The sequence below is a fragment of the Balaenoptera musculus genome, chromosome 6, assembly GCF_009873245.2.
Source record: "Balaenoptera musculus isolate JJ_BM4_2016_0621 chromosome 6, mBalMus1.pri.v3, whole genome shotgun sequence".
Taxonomy (NCBI): Eukaryota; Metazoa; Chordata; class Mammalia; order Artiodactyla; family Balaenopteridae; genus Balaenoptera; species Balaenoptera musculus.
In genome coordinates, this window is record NC_045790.1 from 28,150,055 (window position 1) to 28,168,790 (window position 18,736).

The 18,736-nt window shown below is 40.3% G+C and overlaps 1 protein-coding gene across 1 annotated transcript in view; it reads left to right on the forward strand.

The window, feature by feature from the left end:
• The first annotated feature begins 1,151 nt into the window (after positions 1–1,151).
• The window catches only part of HSD17B3 (hydroxysteroid 17-beta dehydrogenase 3), a 46,405-nt gene continuing 28,820 nt past the window's right edge, over positions 1,152–18,736 (forward strand). The window contains exons 1-2 of the mRNA XM_036856156.1: positions 1,152–1,427; positions 5,332–5,378. Of these exons, the coding sequence (XP_036712051.1) occupies positions 1,274–1,427; positions 5,332–5,378 (201 nt within the window). The 5' untranslated portion in view covers positions 1,152–1,273. The remainder of the gene's footprint in view (positions 1,428–5,331; positions 5,379–18,736) is intronic.

Here is an 18,736-nt window from a genome sequence, read left to right on the forward strand (position 1 = left end):
AAGTTTTGACATTTGCTGGTAATATCAGAAACCAGTACTAGACTTAAGCTTGAGATGACTATTAGGCATTCAAATGGAGATGTTAAGTAGGCAGTTGGAAATGCAAGTCTGGATGAGCAGCCTGGGTTACCACTGAACTTATACATTTGGGGGTCCTCAGTGCACAGCATCCTTAAAGTCAAGAGATTGGGTAACGTCACCAAATGAGTAAGTGTGGACAGAAGGAGAAGGGGGCCAAAGGATGAACATGGGGGCACTCTTCTCGGATGACTGTCATAGTCTTCTCGCTCCCCCTGCTTCAGTGTCACGACCACTCTCCATCCCCACCTCCAAAAGGTCATCTTCTCTCAGCATCCAGAGTGACTCGGATTAGATAACACCATTGTCTGAGTCTCTTCAGTGGTTTCCTGTTGCTCATAAAGTCCAAACTCCTCACCAGGAGTGTCTGGCTCCTCCCCATGCCTTCACCTTACTTTATTCTTTCCTTCCTTTGTTCTCTACAGACCAGTTCCTCTATGTAGTGCTGTTTATTCCTCAAATACATGTATCTTTCTCATTTCAGGTCACTTGCACTAGCTGTTCCCTCAGCCTGGAGGGGGAAACCTATCTTTGCAGGTTTGCTGTCTTTGCTGTCTCCTTTTCGTTCAAATTTCAGTTCAAAATACCACCTCTTGACAGAATTTCTTCCTGTGCTCACTAGTCACTCTAACAAGTCACTCAGTAGCACTTTTTCACGGTACTGATATCTGACATTATCTTATTTATTCGCACATTGGCTGTGACTCTCAGCTCCCCCATGGCAGTGACTGGCCGTGTTTACTATTTTATATTCCCAACGCCTCAAAGAGTGAGGCCACCTGTAGGCAGTCAATAAATACTTGCTGAATGAATGACTTACAGGATTTTGCATACTTTTAAGTATCTTTTTTAGCTTCCAAATTCAGGGAAGGAATGCTGGGCTGCCATTTTTCTTTGTCCAGGCTTTATCTTTCTTTATGTTCACCTTTTACTTCTTCTCCAACTCCCCTGTGTCACAAAAGCCCAACAGTGCTATAAAGATATTAGGAAGAATATTTTATTCTGAAGCCTGTGAATCAGAGGATTGTGTAAAGAAGTTACTCCAATCTGAATGCCTCGACACAGTGACGCGTTGGAATGTGTCCAGTGACTCCAGAAGGGGACTGACTGACACTCCTCCAGAGCAGTCACGCTCGCCCCTGGAGGCTGTGAGGGCCCCAACCAGGTCCAAAACAGCATCTGCTGCGGTGCCATCATGGGGGAGGTTCTGGAACAGTTCTTCATTTTTGTAGGGCTGCTGGTGTGCCTGGTCCACCTGGTGAAATGTGTGAGATTCTCCAAATGTATTTTCCTGCACTTCTGGAAAGTTTCACCAAGGTCTTTCTTGAAGTCAATGGGACAGTGGGCAGGTAAAGAAAGTTTTCCATCTCTTGTCTTTTTGTTGTTCTTGCTTATTATCACTTAGGTTTCAAAAGATATATTGCATCTTTTCCTTTTGAGAGCAAAGGTGTAATTCCTTTGGGTTATTTTAATTTGGGAGGCTGGAAAGCACGAATGAAATTAGGATTGTCTGAGAAATGAGATGTGGGGCATCAGGAGGATAATTAGGGAACAATGTGACTCAGTCCTTGCCTGTGTGCTTCTCCTCTCATTCTCACTAGTTGGGTTTTCTTATTTTTGGAGTTTCTGATGATACAAATAATAGATGCTGCAGAAAATTATGTATCCTCTTCTCCAGATTTTCAAAAGCCCAGGGTGCTTCCATTTTCTTAAAGGGTGTTTCAACATTCTGAAATCCAATAATTTAAATTCATTTTATTAAAAAAAATTTCTCTGAGCCCTTTCAAGAAGTGAGGGTAATACAAAATCAAGGCAATAAAGATCTCTGTGGAGACATGTTTTTTAAATGGTTATATATGGAATCTGGGTCTGGTTTGTGTCCCAAGTAGATTGATTAATTGCTGCCTCCCAATGGGATTTAGCTCCTGGAACTTCCATACAGAATTTCAGCTCCATACTGAGTTTAAGGTGAAGGACGTGAGGCTATGGTTTCAGCATGTCCTTGAATGAAATGCTAAGTTTGCATTTCAAAGTTGGTGTTATGTGCTGGTATCAGTCTATCAATAACCAATACTGTGGTCAGGCTGGCCCTTGTGGTTCTTACTGTGATTGCAAGATGGCTTTCAGCAATAACCATCAGGAAACTTAAAAAAAAAAAAAAAGGTTTATTACTTACAGGACCTGGAAATTATGTAGGACACCTGGTGCCACATAGCAAGGTCATGGGTGCAAAGAGAGAGAGAGAGTGAATGTGCCTGGAGTTCTTTTATTTTATTCTGGGGTGGGGGCCTAGGGTTTCACATGCTCACTCTTTAATGGTGAATTTAAAACATAAGAGCAGGAATTTAAAGCACAGGAAGAGAAAAAAACAAGTGGTCCAAATGGTCAGTTATTGAAATCGATCAAGATTTTTAAAACAAAGGAACCTCATTTGGGGGAGGTGGCCTGGCTCTTTACATGATCGTGTGGCCAGCATAGCTTTTATTAGAAATCACCATCTTTAAAGTTGATGCCTCTTTGAAGTTGATGCCTCATTGGCAATCAAAGTCAGGCACTTGCATTACAAAAAAGAAAAAAACAAAAACAAAAACCCAACTGTCAGGTTTTACACTACAGTTGGGCACCAAGAAATCCAATGATTTAAAAAAAAAAGAATTTATGTGACTTTAGAAATACAATGCCAGGCTAAATAGGAAAGATTGTAAACAACCTTATGGGGCTTCCAGATAAAATACAGGATACTCAGTTATATTTGAACTTCAGATAAATAAAGAATAATTTTTTAGTATATGACACCCCAAATATTATGTGGGACATTCTTATACGAAAAAATTATTTGTTGTTTACCTGAAATTCAAGTTTAACTAGGCATCCTGTATCCTTATTTGCCAAAGCTAAAAAAATTACTATATGAAAATTGTTTGGCATGAAAAAATGCGTTTTTAATTGTTGCTTGTTAATCTGGAGAGAGAGAGAGAGACTATGTGTGTGTGAGCACTCCCTCTCAGGGCAGTATGATGTCTCCAGTGAACTTGCTAAGCAGTTTGAACTTGAGTGTTCTGGATCCAAATACTCTACATCACACAGATTCAAATGCCTGTGCTCTGAGGGGCTTAGAACTCTGCCCATCAGTGTACAGCAAAGCCCTTCTGAGAACACACGTTCTAAAAGAAGTGCATATGCGGTCATATGTGGTTGATTTCCTAATTTTGTCACTGGTATTCTTTTTTTTTTTTTTTTGGCTACGTTGGGTCTTTCTTGCTGCGTGCATGCTTTCTCTAGTTGCTGCGAGTGGAGGCTACTCTTCGTTGCGGTGCGCGGGCTTCTCATTGTGGTGACTTCTCTTATTGCGGAGCACAGGCTCTAGGCATGCGGGCCTCAGTTGTTGCGGCACGTGGGCTCAGTAGTTGTGGTGCACGGGCTCAGTTGCTCCGCGGCATGTGGGATCTTCCCGGACCAGGGCTCGACCCGTGTCCCCTGCATTGGCAGGTGGATTCTTAACCACTGCACCACCAGGGAAGTCCCATCACTGATATTCTTTATAGATTTGTGACCCCAAAGTCAGAGCCTGGGTTCAAATCCTGTAGTCATCATTTTTAGCAGTGTGGCCTTGATTGGGTTAAGAACTTTCTCTCCCTTAGCTTCCTCAAATATAAACTAAGGAAAATGATGTTCCCTGAATTATAGGCTTGTTTTGAATATCAGATGAGATGGTGGCTGTGGGGTTGCCCATTCACATGCTCCTTCTGCATTTCTGTAAGCCGGACCAGGAAGAGCTTTGTTGGACCTACAATGCCTATTCCACTTTCTCCCTGAATTCCAGTGGCCTCATCTGTCACCCTCACCTAGACAAACTGATGCCTTCACATTCCCACCACCCGCCATGAAGAAGCTGCTAGTGGGAGCCCTGGTGCTCTGGGGTGTCAGAGCCAGAACCTCATTTCTGGCTTGGAAGCTGTGTTCCGAGGCCTGATCTGGACACTGGGGCAGAGGCAGCACTGAAGACTTTGCTACGCACCGAGGAGTGGATGGAGGTGGCCAAGAACCTCAGGAGCCAGCTTCCTCCCCTCTTCTCCCTCCTGTCCATCTCACGCTGTGTAATTTAACTTGTAAATAATAAGGTCTAAGTGACTAAAAACAAAACCCAAAAATATAGTGCACGGCCGAAAGTAAACACTCAGTAGGTACCAGCCACTTATTGACGTTATCTTGACTATAGTTCAGGCCTTGTACGGGGTGATTTTGAGGATGCCTGTAATGGAGGGGAAGGTGAGGCAGAAGACAACAACCCTGAGCAGAGTACTTCTACAGAGTAAAACAAGTCATATACGTGGAGTCACTTAAAAGTACCCAAATAAACAAATAAAATCACTGGTAATTATTAAAATGAGGGTGCTTCTGCCAGTGTGCTGCCTGAAGCTTTTTCAGCTTGGTCTGCTCTCCCTCTCAAGTAAACTAAATGTATACATAGTTTTGTACACACTTTTGGAAAGCATATCCTCCGATTGTTGGTGCAAAGGTAAACTGCAGATATGTATATACTGAATTGTACTGTGTTTTGAAATTGTGACATTCACATGAATGAAGTTTACCCTAGAGCTCAGTCATTAAATATGTATGTGCTGTTGGCTATAAAAGGACTAGAAGGCCCATCTCATTGTTATCTATTAATCAATAGATCCAGTGAGCACAAGTTCTTTAGGTTCCTTCATGTCATTGCATCCTCTTTTTGTATTTCTGTATTTTCGTCTTTGTTAAGTTCTCTATCTTCAATGGGCTTTGATTGCTGCTGTCCTGTGAGAGTGAGGATAGGAAGTGGGGAGAACTCAACTTTCAGTAGGAACCTTGAAATGTCCTTACAGTGATAATTGGGTGTGTGGGTAGAGAGATAATAGCGTACACTGCTTGTCCTTGATGAATTCAGGCTTAGAAATGTCTAAACCCTTATGGGGTCTGAATAAAATGTTCCCTGGCTAATGTTCTTTGTTTCATTTTGGAGCATGTTTTTCATAGCCTCACCAACCCTTCCCCCACAACCCCATCCAAAAAAAGAAAAAAAAGCTTCATTTTGAACATTTAGTGAAGGGAGTCAAGGCTGGAAGCTTCATAGTTGAGCGGAGTAGGGCTGGAGAGCAGAAGGGCGGTGCTTTGGAATATTGTGTCCTAGAGAGTAGGCCTGCAATAACATGTAGCCAGTGAGAAAGGGGTTTAAAGATTAATTCTATCCTTTAAAACCATTTCTGCTTTTTGCAGTGATCACTGGAGCAGGAGATGGGATTGGGAAAGCGTATTCATTCGAGGTAAGTTGTGTCCATGGAGACTTTCTCCTCCCCTTTTATTAAACACATCATAGTCACATGACTCCCACCCCAAACACTAGTTTTCTGATTATAAAAGCAATGGACATTCCCTTATGAAGGAAACTATTTTCTATAAAAAAGGAAATTTAAAAATCATAATCTCATCGCCTGGCTACCTTTAAAAAAAAATACAATGATATTCAAAGGTGGCAGTATCTCCCCTTAGGAGTTGTTTTAGGAATTTATGGGGGCACTGTTATTTTCTAGGGTAATTGTACCATAAGCATTTATATACCTAAAGCAATAAAAAAATTATAAACTACTTTCCTTTTATTTACCCTTTACATTATAGCTAGGGCATATGTTGATTTAAAAATCATTTGTGTAGGTAGGAGATATATATATATATATATATATATATGTATATATATATATATACATATATATATATATATATATATATAAAACTTTCACTTCAAGATTAATGGGCATTAAAAAATATAATATAAAGAGAGAATCTGATAGGGCTGAGAGTCACTGGAGTGTGATTAGAGTCCTTGAGTGTTTCCTTCCAGGCTTTTTGTTTCTCTGTAGATAGATAGATAGATAGATAGATAGATAGATAGATAGATAGATAGATAGATAGATAGACAGTAGGTAGTTACGCTTTTCTAAAAATGTGTTTACAGCATATGTAGTTTTGTATGCCATTATTATTAGTATTATTACAAGTTCGACATTTTCACTAATGAAGTATTGTTTCCTGGAATTCCTATACATTTTCTTTCTTCCTTGTGCCTATTATACTAACCTCTAGAACCATGTAAAATACAATAGAAGAAATAGAATCCTAGAAATTATGAGGATGGCTGTTAAAAATCAACACCTTAAAAATGTAATGAAAAGCACTTCAATTATGAAAACTACATTCAACAATAGTGTAGTACTCATGTGTTTTCTTGTTCCTAAAGGCCTGTGTCATGAGAGAGGTCAAACCATCTTCTGTGAAATGAACATTGCAAGGTATATTGGAGGTACCTCATAGAAACTTTTGGTTTTCTTTTTAGTTAACAGAGCTGAACCATACCACTTAAAAGCTCCTAGTGCTGGTCTTTTGGGTCTGCCCCCCATCCTCCATGCTCTGAAGATAATTTCTTTGGTACTGACATTCTGCTTCAACTCTGTTTTTGTTTTTGTTTTTTTCTTCCAGCTAAAGAGTTCGTCTTTGCTCTTATCCTAATTTGTATATAGCAACTTTCTGATGATCAGTAGTGCCCAACACTCAGTAGACGAGTGGTTATATTTGAGTGTTGAGGTTGGAGAGACCATGTGCCAACCCTTCCAAAGCCTTGTATCTTCCGTACCCCAAATCAGAAGGAAAGCTTTTCTAGCTATTTGTGTTAAAACTATATCACCTCTTATATAACTGTTTTTTCACCTTAGACCAGTTTTCTGGAAAGGGTCTTATCTTTCATCCACAAGATCCAAGGCCTTACCTCTCAGTTCTCTGGAGAACTCAGGTTATTTCTTTATGATTTTCCAGATTCTTTCCTCAAATTCATGCTGACCTGATATACCTGTGGCCCCCTTGATATCTTAAGACTCAGACACTTTTCTTTCTTCTTAGAGGAGACCCATGTGCGGATTCTCCTTAGCAATTCATTTCCTTACTCTTTCCAAAAGCAATGGCCTGGGGGTCAGGAGCTATGGGTTCCAGTCCTCATTCAGACACTAACTGTCTGCAGATTTTGGACAAGTTACACATCCTTTCTGGGCTTCCAGGTCTTTATGAGCACAAAAGATGTCTCCCAAGAACCTTCAAATTCTAAATTCTGTTTTTCTTCTAGACTAATTCTTGTTTTGCTCTTCTTCTTGTAGAATCTTATTCTTTGTTTCCTTTTGTTCTTTTCTAAGGCTGTGTTAAACAATTTTCTGGGATCCCTACCTTTCTTTCATGCAGGATTCCCTCTCTCCCAGAGAGCCTGTTCTTGTTTCCCTGCTAATTGCTGCTTCAAGGAAAGCAGTTCAGAGTCTGGAATGCTGTGGATTGTAATGGTTAAAAATTCGAGGTTGGGAATGGATCAGATGTCTGTCTGTTCAAACTTTGCCTCCAATATGCTCACTGCAGAATTTCCACATCAATAAACTGGAGGTGATGAAAATTCCATCTGGGCTTTTGTAAAAGTTAAACGGGATGAGGTGGGCAAAATGCTTTGCATAGAGTAAGCCCTCCAAGGTTCGCCACTATTATTATTGTGTATTTAATCTGTGTTTTCTTTCCCATATATTGCTTTTTTTTTTCTTTTTGAGAAAGAAAATGTGTTGTACTTACCCATATTTTTACTCTTTCTATTCTTTCTTCTTCCCTGATGTTCCAAGATTTTTTCTTTTGTTATTTCCTGTCTGTTTAGAGAAGTTCCTTTAGTTGTTCTTTTACAGTAGCTCTGCGGGTGACAAATTCTCTTTGTTTTCCTTCATCAGAGACTGTCTCCATTTCCCCTTCATTCCTGAAGGATAATTTTGCTGAATATAGGATTTATAGTTGACAATCCTTTCCTTTCAGCATTTGAAAAATGTTGTGCCACTTCCTTCTGGCCTCTATGATTTCTGATGAGTCTGATGTTATTCAAATAATTTTCCCCTATAGGTAAGGTGTTGTTTCTCTTTCATTGTTTTCAAGATGTTTTTCTTTGTGTTCAGTTTTCAGGAGTTTAGTTATGTTTCTTGGTGTGGGTTTCTTTGGGTTTATCTTGTTTGAGATTCACTCAGTCTCTTGAATCTGTAGGTTTATACCTTTTCACAAATTTGGAAATTTTTCATTCATTCTTCAAATATTCTTTCTGTCTAGCTGCCTAGCCCTCTTCTCTTCTTCTGGGACTCTAATGACACAAATGTAAGACCTTTCTTACAGTCTAGTGGGTCTCTGAGATGCTGTTCATTTTTTTTCAGTGCATTTTTTCTCTGTTTAGATTGGGTAATTCCTGTTGTTTTACCTTTAAGTTCATGGATTCTTTCCTTGGTCTCTCCATTCTGCTATTGAGCCCATCTGTTTTTTTAATTTCACTTTCTGTATTTTTCAGTTCTAAAATTTCCATTTCATTTTTCTTTATATCTACTATTTCTTTGCTGAAATGTCCTATTTTTCATTTGTTTTAATTGTGTTTGTGATTGCTCTCTGAAGCATTTTTACGATAGCTGCTTTAAAATTCTAGTCAGATAATTCTAACATCTGTGTCATCTTGATGTTAGCATTTGTCCATTGTTTTTATCTTACTCAAATTGAGATCTTCCTTATTCTTGGTGTGATGAGGTTTTTTTTTTAATTGAATCTTGGACATTTTTTGTTTTATGTTATGAGACTCTGAATCATATTTAAATCTTCTGGTTTAGGTCTGTACTGATATTGCTTCAACGGGGGAGGAGGGGGTGCTTTTTCCTACCAGGTGGGGTAGAAGCCCAGGTTTTCCACTTGGCCTCCTTTGGGGGGTGCTGCCTCCTTGTTACTGCTGGATGGGTGTAGGAGTTCTGGCTTCTCATAAGCCACTCTGGATTTTTGGGGCAAGATTGCATCCTTACTGCTCCCCACAAGCAGTACGTGGAGGAGGTAGTCTCACTATCATTGCGGTGATGGTATAAATCCTGAATCTCCACTAGGCTTCCTCTGTCGTCATCCCAGGGGAAGGAAGAGGGGAGAGAGCAGAAGAGGTGCTCTGGCACTGTCAGGTGGAAGTGGATGTTCAGGTCTCTGCTGACATGGCGGGTGGGGTGGCTGGAATGAAAGTCCCAGCTCCCTGCTCATCCTTCTCTGATGCCAACCTGGCAGGGGGTTGGAGTCCTTGTTAGGACTCAGCCTCACCAGAGTGGAAGTGTCAGCTCCCCACTCAGCCTTTGGAGGCAGGGGTGGCAAAAGGAACATAAATTTTTTTTTGAGTTGTTTGGAGTACGACAGTTATTGTCTAAAGTTTTCTGCCTTGCTAGGCTGCCATTTTTTGGTTCTTTGGTTAGAGAGAGCAGGCTTTTATTGGGACTTTTTACGTCTGCACTGTTGGTGTTTCTGAATATCCAGCTTCTCCAGCAATAAGTCTGGGATATATGAGGCAAAAAGAAAACCCAGGAAACTCACCACCAGTTTCCTCAGGTCTCAAGGCCCATAGCTGATCTTCTCATTATCTTTTGGAGTCTTCTTATATTTATTTTATGTATTATGTACAGGTTGCATGTTTTATTTGCATTTCATGGTAGAAATAGGGACTTTTACTCCAACTTTCCAGTAGCCTATTCTATATTACATTTTAACCTAATCTGTATTTGTATTTAGAGTGGCAATAGTGACTTTGCCTCCTTTTAAAGGAATTTCAAGCATTATTGGAATCAGGTGAAAAAATTGTGGAGAGGGATGGGCTGGAGGAGGAAGGACAAGAATGGGCCTGCTCTTCATGCCTCTGAAGCCTCTGCTTCACTCTGTATTTCCCACCATTTCCATTCCTTTGGCACCTGATTTCAAGCCCTTTCTTTTATCTACTGCCACACAGAAGAAGCCCTGTCTTCCCTGACATTCCCACTACCTGTTATAGATTAGCAGCAACAAGTACCTTCCTTGACCTAGGCCCTAACACACAGCAGAAGGAAAATGGTCTATTCATCACAGCAGCAGCCATTCTTCTTTAGCACAGTGCCTGGCAGGGAATTCTGGGAGAGGGCGTGCTTCTGGGGCTTAACTCCCTGAAGGGGGGTGGTGGCAAAACCCACATATGGAGCCTGTCAGCCTGGACATTCTAGAAAGAAGATTGAGCCCTGCTCAAAAGGGCAAAGGGAACATGCTGGCCCAGACAACCAAGTGTTCTCCGTGCCCCCCTCCTGGCTCAGACCACTTCACATGGAACCTTTAAAAAGTCTATGGCTCTTGAGAGAAATGGCACAATTCAGGAGAGGCTGGAAGCACACAAGGCAGAGAGCATCCTTTGTGTTGAAAATGCAAATTGTTTTCCATTTAATGGACAATCTCCCCCTAGGGAGGCTGATGAAGTGAATTGTGAGACGAAGGTGCTTAATTCTTTAGCCATCCTTTGATAGATTCCCAGACTGAAAATGAGGGCTGGAGGTCGGGGTGGGGAATTTTCCAGGAGAGAAAGAGAAGACTTCATGATATCACTGGCCTTACAATGGGACAGTTCTTATTTTTTTATCTTTTAATTTTCTATTTATTTTTAAAGTTTTAAGATAGACTTTATTTTTTAGAGCAGTTTTAGATTGACCACAAAATCTTGCAGAAGGTACAGCGAGTTCCCATATACCCCTGTCTGCACACACACCCCAGAGTGGGAAGTTTGCTACAGTGAACATACACTGGCATGTCATTATCACCCAGAGTCCATAGTTTACCTTGGGGTTCACTCTTCTTGGTTTAGTTTTTCCGTGGTGGCTGTTTTTCAGAGGAAAGTGTGATACGGGCCCAGCTGAAGATGAGTTTCTCTTAGGGAACCTGCTTCCCACCTTCTCCTTTGCTCAGTCTGGTCTGAATGAAGCTTTCTTTACCTAAGGTCAGTCAAAATTGACACAAAAGTCTTTGAGACATTTTCTGTGGCTTGTTTCTTTTCCATAGCTGTGTTCCAGCCAAAATGTCTGAGTAAACTTCTTTGTATGTCATTTAAAACTATACTAGAAAATCAACTATTTAAAGGAACAACAGATGTAGAGTATCACCCCTAATTACATTCTATATATGTCTAGATATTGATTGATTGTCTTTTTACAAAGTGAAACCTCACTATATGGGTTCCAGGCTAGGGGTGGGACTTGTTATAATACTTTATGGCTGAAGATCAGCTGTTAGACTGAATATAATTTACTTTAAAATACTTCAGCATGCATAATATGATACGCACGTGAATCAGTTTTTTATTTTAAACAGCTTCTTGAGATATAATTCATGTACCATAAAATTCACCTGTTTTAAGTGTATGGTACAATGATTTTTTAGTAAATTAACCAAGGTGTTCACCATCGTCACCATCCAGTTTTAGCACATTTCCATCATCCTAATAAGATCCTAATGAGATCACTCACAACTGGTCACAGTTAATCCCCCATTCCCATCCCTAGTCCTAGGCTGCCACTAATCTTTTCTGAACATTTCATATGAATGCCACCACACAATATGTAGTCTTTTGTGCCTGACTTCCTTAATTTAGCACAGGATTTTTGAGGTTCATCCATGTTGTAGCATGTGTCAGTGATTCTTTCATTTTTATTGCAGAATAATATTCCATCGTATGGATATACCACAATTTGTTTATTCATTTACTAGCTGATGAATGTTTGGGTTGTTCCCATTTTTCGGCTATGTAATATGCTGCTGTGAACATTCTTATGTGCTTTTTTTCATGGACATATGTTTCCATTTCTCTTTTTTTTTGGCTGCATCGGGTCTTTGTTGCTGTGCGCGGGCTTTCTCTAGTTGCGGTGCGCGGGGGCTACTCTTTGTTGTGCACAGGCTTCTCATTGTTGTGGCTTCTCTTGTTGGGGAGCACGGGCTCTAGGCTCACGGGCTTCAGTAGTTGTGGCACACAGGCTCAGTAGTTGTGGTGCACGGGCTTAGTTGCTCCACGGCATGTGGGATCTTCCCAGACCAGGGCTCGAACCCATGTCCCCTGCATTGGCAGGCAGATTCTTAACCACTGTGCTACCAGGGAAGTCCCTCCGTTTCTCTTGGGTAGATTACCTAGGAATGGAATACACCACCACACCAAGAGGTGGTGTGTGTTGAGTTTCTTCTACTTGCCCCTCGGGATTCACCCTCTGCCCTTCTTTGCCCTGCTGTGTGCCCTAGGAGGCTGCCATGCACCAAGGGCCTCAGATGGCTTCTGGTTTCAGTGGGGTTTGGTGGGGGTTGGGGGACACTGGCAACAGGTAGGAGAGAGAGAGGAGTGTGAGGTTGGGTTCCTTTCTGCTCTCTCCCTGTGGGCTGGCTGTATCCCTCTGCTGAAGGCCGCAGCTCTGTCAGGCAGCCCTCTCCACCCTCTGGTTCTGGTAACTGCTCATCCCCCAACCGTTTCAGGTTCACAGGTGACAACAGCTCTGCCCTTAGTAGCTCCAGAGTCTCGTGGGTTCTCTACACATTAGTCACACTTTGTAAATCATCCTTTTATTAAACTCTCTTCTAGTTACCCAATTTGAGTGTGCTGTTTTTGCCAGGACCTTGGCTAAATCCAGGTTTTAGTTAATTTTTAAAGATGCTAAATTAGAGTTCATCAATATCTGTGCCTTAGCTAACTTAACTTTCATTAGAGGGTTTGCCCCTTAGCCTAAGAGATGTTATAAATAATTTTCCTGAGGAAGTGCCTTCCAAGATATGTGGATTAGCTAGAAATAGTGTACAGGCACTTCTGCCCTCCTATGAACAAGGATGTAATATCTGTTAGCATGGCAGAGTGGTGTTCTTGGTCTTGAACTGATTTGGCCCCATGTCCTGCTGATAGTGGAGGATTCTGTCACCTGACCCTGCTAGAAGTTTGACTGCACCCTGCCCCCAGAATATTATCATATCTACCTGGGATGAGCCTTCACAGAGTGCCTAAGGGACAGAGAGCTGGGACTCCACTGAGCTATAACAATAGGTTCATGACTATTTTGATGCCAGCTTACTAATGAATGTTTCTGTTGGTAGGATTTGGTCTGAGTCTTGTTTGAATTTTATAACATACCATCTGCTGGCTGGTTGTTGGGGAGGAGATCTGTAGCCAAAATTGATCTCTAATTACTGGAGGCAACAAGAAAACCTAGTGATTATGAACAACCAAATAGGCTTAGGTCAGAGAAAGACATAATATTTAAGGCCTGCCAGGGTTCCAGCCATTCAGGGTTCTAGTCAGCTCTGCCCAGTCCTTAGGAGCATGTGCAGCTGCTCTGGTCTGTACAAAAAGCAGCCCCGCTGGCCCCAATCAGCGCCAGCCCCTCTGGCCTCCCAGCTCATCTCAGCCCCAGCTAAGCACCATACAGCCCCGTACAGCATCTACTCACTTCACATCCCCAATTCTCTTTTAAAAAGCACTGTTACCGGGGCTTCCCTGATGGCGCAGTGGTTGGAAATCTGCCTGCCAATGCAGGGGACACGGGTTCGAGCCCTGGTCTGGGAAGATCCCACATGCCGCGGAGCAACTAGGCCCGTGAGCCACAATTGCTGAGCCTGCGCGTCTGGAGCCTGTGCTCCGCAACAAGAGAGGCCACGATGGTGAGAGGCCCGCGCACCGCGATGAAGAGCGGCCCCCACTTGCCGCAACTAGAGAAAACCCTCGCACAGAAACGAAGACCCAACACAGCCATAAAATAAAAATAAATAAATAAATAAAGTAATATTAAAAAAAAAAGCACTGTTACCTAATTTTCTTGTATTTATTTAGCTTCCTTTAGCTTTTTAAAAAAATTTTACTTTTAATTTTGAGATAATTATAGATTCATATGCAGTTGTAAGAAAGAATACAGAGAGATCCCATGTACCCTTTACCCAATCTTGCAAAGCTATTCTACAACATCACACTCAGGATATCAACATAGATACAGTCAAGATATAGAACATTTCCATCACCGCAAGGATCCCTTGTGTGGCCGTTTTATAAACACTCCCACCCCCTCCTTCCTTCTTTACTCCCTCCCTCCCTCCTCCCTCCCTCCCTTCCTTCCTTCCTTCCCTCCTTCTTTCTTTCATTATTTCTTTCTTGACGTATAGTTGATTTACAATGTTGCGTTACTTTCTGCTGTTCAGCAAAATGATTCAGTTATACATATATATACATTATTTTTATATTCTTTTCCATTATGGTTTATTACAGCATATTGTTTCCAGTTTTGGGCAATACTTATAAGGCTTCTATAAACATTTGTATATAAGTTTTGTGTGAATGTAAGATTATTTTTTCTGGAATAAATGCTCAGGAGTGCAGTTGCTGGCTGGTATGACAGTTGCATGTTTAGTTTTTTAAGAAACTGCTAAACTGTTTCCCAGATTGTTTGTACCATTCTCACCAGCACTGTATGTGTGGTCCATTTTCTCTACATCTTCACCAGCATTTGGTGTTGCTATGTTTTATTTTAGCCATTCTGAGAGCTGTGTAGTAATATCTCATTGGGGTTTTAATTTGCACTTCCCTGATGGCTAATGATATTTATGTATACACTTTTAATTCAAAGAAGTGTAAGGAAGAAAACAGCAAAAAGGCCATCATCTCTTTGCCCAGATAATTCCTGTTAAAGATAAAATAATACAGGTATAAAATTAGAAAACTCAAGCAGCACAGAAAAGCATACAAAGGGAAATAAAGGCCTCTCCTCCCTCACCCCTGCCCTTACCTGGCCCTTCTCTGTAAAGGTCACCAGTGTTCACAATGTCTTGAGATTCCTTTCAGAAAAGGTAAAGGAAAACCATGGCTATATTCATACTTACATGTTGACATGGATGTTGATAGTACAGAGTAACTTCAGCGTAACAATCCAGAGACTTTCCTGATTAATGGGTGGCTCTGTCCAGTTCCTTCTGTCTTGCTTCTTGTCTATCTTATAAGCCTTTGCGCTACTCTTCAAGGTTGGAGCCGGGTCATAAGCACGTCTGTGTCCTGCAGCCCACTGGCAGCACTCAGTCCTGTGGCCAGACATAGGGCAAGAAAGGCCAGGAGTGTCATCTAGTCACATGCCCAGGAAGAAGGAGAGGAATTTATAGTCTCCTAGCAGAATTTACACCTGTATGTTTAGTTTTTGCCCACATGAGCACAAATGGGATCCTGCTTCACATAACCATAAACCCTCTTCTAAACTTTGCTTTGTTCATTAAATAATGTAATATGGAGGTCTTGCCACAGCAAAGGCATACAGATGGACTTCATTCTTTTTAATGGTTTCAGGGTTATCCTATCCCAGGGATGTACTATGTCTCTTTTATCGGCCTCTTAGGGATGGGCACTAAGGTTGCTTTTTGTTTTTGTAGTTACAAATAATGTTTCAAGACACACCCTTGAAGATAAACTTACACATATCCAAGCATACATCCCTATCAGTAAGATTGCTGGCTCAATGGGTATGTGCATTTAAATACTGGGTACCATTGCCAGATTGTCCTCTATATGATTGAACCAATTTTAACCCATCTTATATTACTATAAATTTTAATATTTATATACATATATATTTAAACATTATAAAACTTACTTTTCATCACTTTAATATATATAAACATGCATTCTTGGCTATTAATGCCCACAGAATGCTAGAAGCAAAATATATGACTAAAGATTGTCTGTTTTAATTTCTCCATATCTGGGCAATTCTAGTGCCACCCCCAAGGTCTGGGATGGTATGGATGCTGCAATCTCCAGTGTGACAGACAAGGCAGTTAGAATGCTTCTCAAGACAGTGCTCCTGGCAGTTACAGGTAATGGCACAGTGTTGCCCCTTGGATTAAAATCCCTTGGCTCAGCCCAACCCAAGAAAAACCAACTGCTTTGCTCTATTCTTGAATATTATCATACATTTACTGTCAATATATGATGGTGTCTTATGCCATTTCAGCAAGGAAATTCTTCTTCCTAAAGTCTAAATTACTCTAGTCTAAATTACTCCAGCTGCACTCTAAGCTTATTCTCTTTCATCTTCCCTTAAATGAAAGCAGCAGCTTTTAATTATTTTTATGTTTCCTTGGATTCATTGCTTTGTTCCTGTGTGTCTTGACTTAAACCCTATACTTTCTGAACCAGGCTTTGAGTAACCTAAATTCATTGTAGTATGTCATGGTTGTGCGTGCGTGCGTGCGTGTGTGTGTGTGTGTGTGTGTGTGTGTGTGAGAGAGAGAGAGAGAGAGAGAGAAATGTACCAAACAAGAGTGTACCAAATATCTGAGTGCGTTTACAAAAAAAATTAAAATGAGTAAAGTATTTCTTATCACCAAGCTTAAGAAATAGGGCATCACCAGCTTCCTTGAAGTTTGTCATATAGGCACATATGTCATGCCTTTGTGTTTCCCCTCCTCACTCCCACAGATGTAAGCACTATCATGAATGTTGTGTTAATAATTTCCTTACTTTAAAAAAAGTTGTTACACATGCGTGTATCCCTCAACAACATTTGGTTGCATCACTTGTTTTGAACTTAATGTAAATTGATTCATATGTCTTCTGTAATCTGCTTTGTACTGATCAATATTGTGCTTTTGAAATTCATCCATGCTGATGTGTATAGAACATGGTTCATTCATTTTCAGTATTGTATAGTATTCCATTATATAAATTGACCCAATTTAGTTATCCATAGTAATTTAATTCACAATGGCAACAGATAAACATAGGATATTGGTGGCAGGAACAGCTAAGTTTCCCCCCAAATCCCTATTCTTCCACTGTAAAAAGTTGTAGCTGGTAAGTGGCTATCCAGCCAGGGAACTTCCCAGATTCCCTTACGTATAGCTGGGGCTATGTGACATTTTACCAATGAAATCAGGCAGAAACGATGTGTGTCATTTCTTGGTCAAGGTGGTTGAGGGAGGGGATATATCTTCTCTACCCTCTTTAGATCCTTACACTGGCTGGATATCAACAGCCAGGGCAATCTTACAAACCTAGTGTTGAAGGTGGCAATGCCTTTCTCAGCTGTGGGTCCTGAAGGACTATGTGGAATAGAGTCTGTTATATAAGACAAAAAACAGACTTCATTGCGTGAAGCCACTGAAATTTCGGCGTTATTTGTTACAGCAGCTTAAGTTATCCCAACCAATGCAAACTAACAAGAAATGTCCAAGATTTACATGAAGAAACTTCTAAAAGTTTTAGAAGAATGCATAAGATCTGAATAAATAGCATATTACGGATGAGATAACTGATTACTGCAAAGATGCAACTTTCCCCTTAAATATCTCTAATTTCAATATAAAACGTTAAAAAATATAATCTTATCATTTACTTGGAAAATTAAACTAAGAAGATAACACAAGAACATTTTGAAAGAAAATAATAAATCATAGGGACTTCCTCTATGAGACACCAGATATCAAAGCCTATTATACGATTATCAGAAGTGGCACTGGCACAGAAGTTAACAAATAGGCCAGTGGAACTGAACAGATAGCTTAGAGACAGATCCACGTACATATGAGAATTTGGCATAAGCATTTCACATCAGGAAAAGATGGACAAATAGAAAAATGTTGCCAAGACAATGAGCCACCCATTTTGAAAAAAATAATGCTAGATGATTTCAACCTCACACTATTCTCAAAAATAAACAACAACAACAAAAATAAACAAACTACAAGGGTTACAGGAAAATGTATTTATATCCTTGAAGTTAGGGAAAATCATAAAGGAAATTCTAAAAAAAAATAAGGAAAATATTCACAAACTTGGTAACATTAAAATTAATATTATGTAATGTATGGAAAGGGCACCATAATCAAAGGAGAAAATAATTACTGCATATATAGTAGGCAAATAATTAATACCAAGAATATGTAAAAATAAAACTCCTACAAACTTATAAGAAAATGACAACCCAACAGGAGAATGGGCAACGGGTATATTCTAGTTATATCCAGACAAAACTATAATTCAGAGAGATACATGTACCTCTATGTTCATAGCAGCACTATTCACAATAGCCAAGACATGGAAACAACCTGAATGTCCATCGACAGATGAAGGATAAAGAAGGTGTGGTACATATATACAATGGAATACTACACAGCCATAAAAAAGAACAAAATAATGCCATTTGCAGCAACATGGATGTGAGTAGAGTTGCAACATACTAAGTGAAGTAAGTCAGAAAACAACAAATATCATACAATATCACTTGTATGTGGAATCTAAAATATGACACAATGAACTTATCTATGAAACAGAAACAGAATCACGGATGTAGAGAACAGACCTGTGGTTGCCAAGGGGGAGGGGGTTAGGGGAGGGATGGATTGGGAGGTTGGGGTTAGCGGATGTATGCTTTTATATACAGAATGGATAAACAAGGTCCTGCTGTATAGTACAGAGAACTATATTCAATACTCTATGATATGTACCATGTCTTCTTTATCCATTCCTCTGTCAATGGGCATATATACAATGGAATATTACTCAACCATAAAAAAGAATGAAATAGTGCCATTTGCAGCAACATGGATGGACCTAGAGATTGTCATACTGAGTGAAGTAAGTCTGACAGAGAAAGACAAATATCATATGATATTGCTTATATGTGGAATCTAAAAAAAATGGTACGAATGGACTTATTTACGAAACAGAAATAGAGTCACAGATGTAGAAAACAAACTTACGGCTACCAGGGGAGAAAGGAAGGTAGGAAGGGATAAACTGGGAGATTGGGAT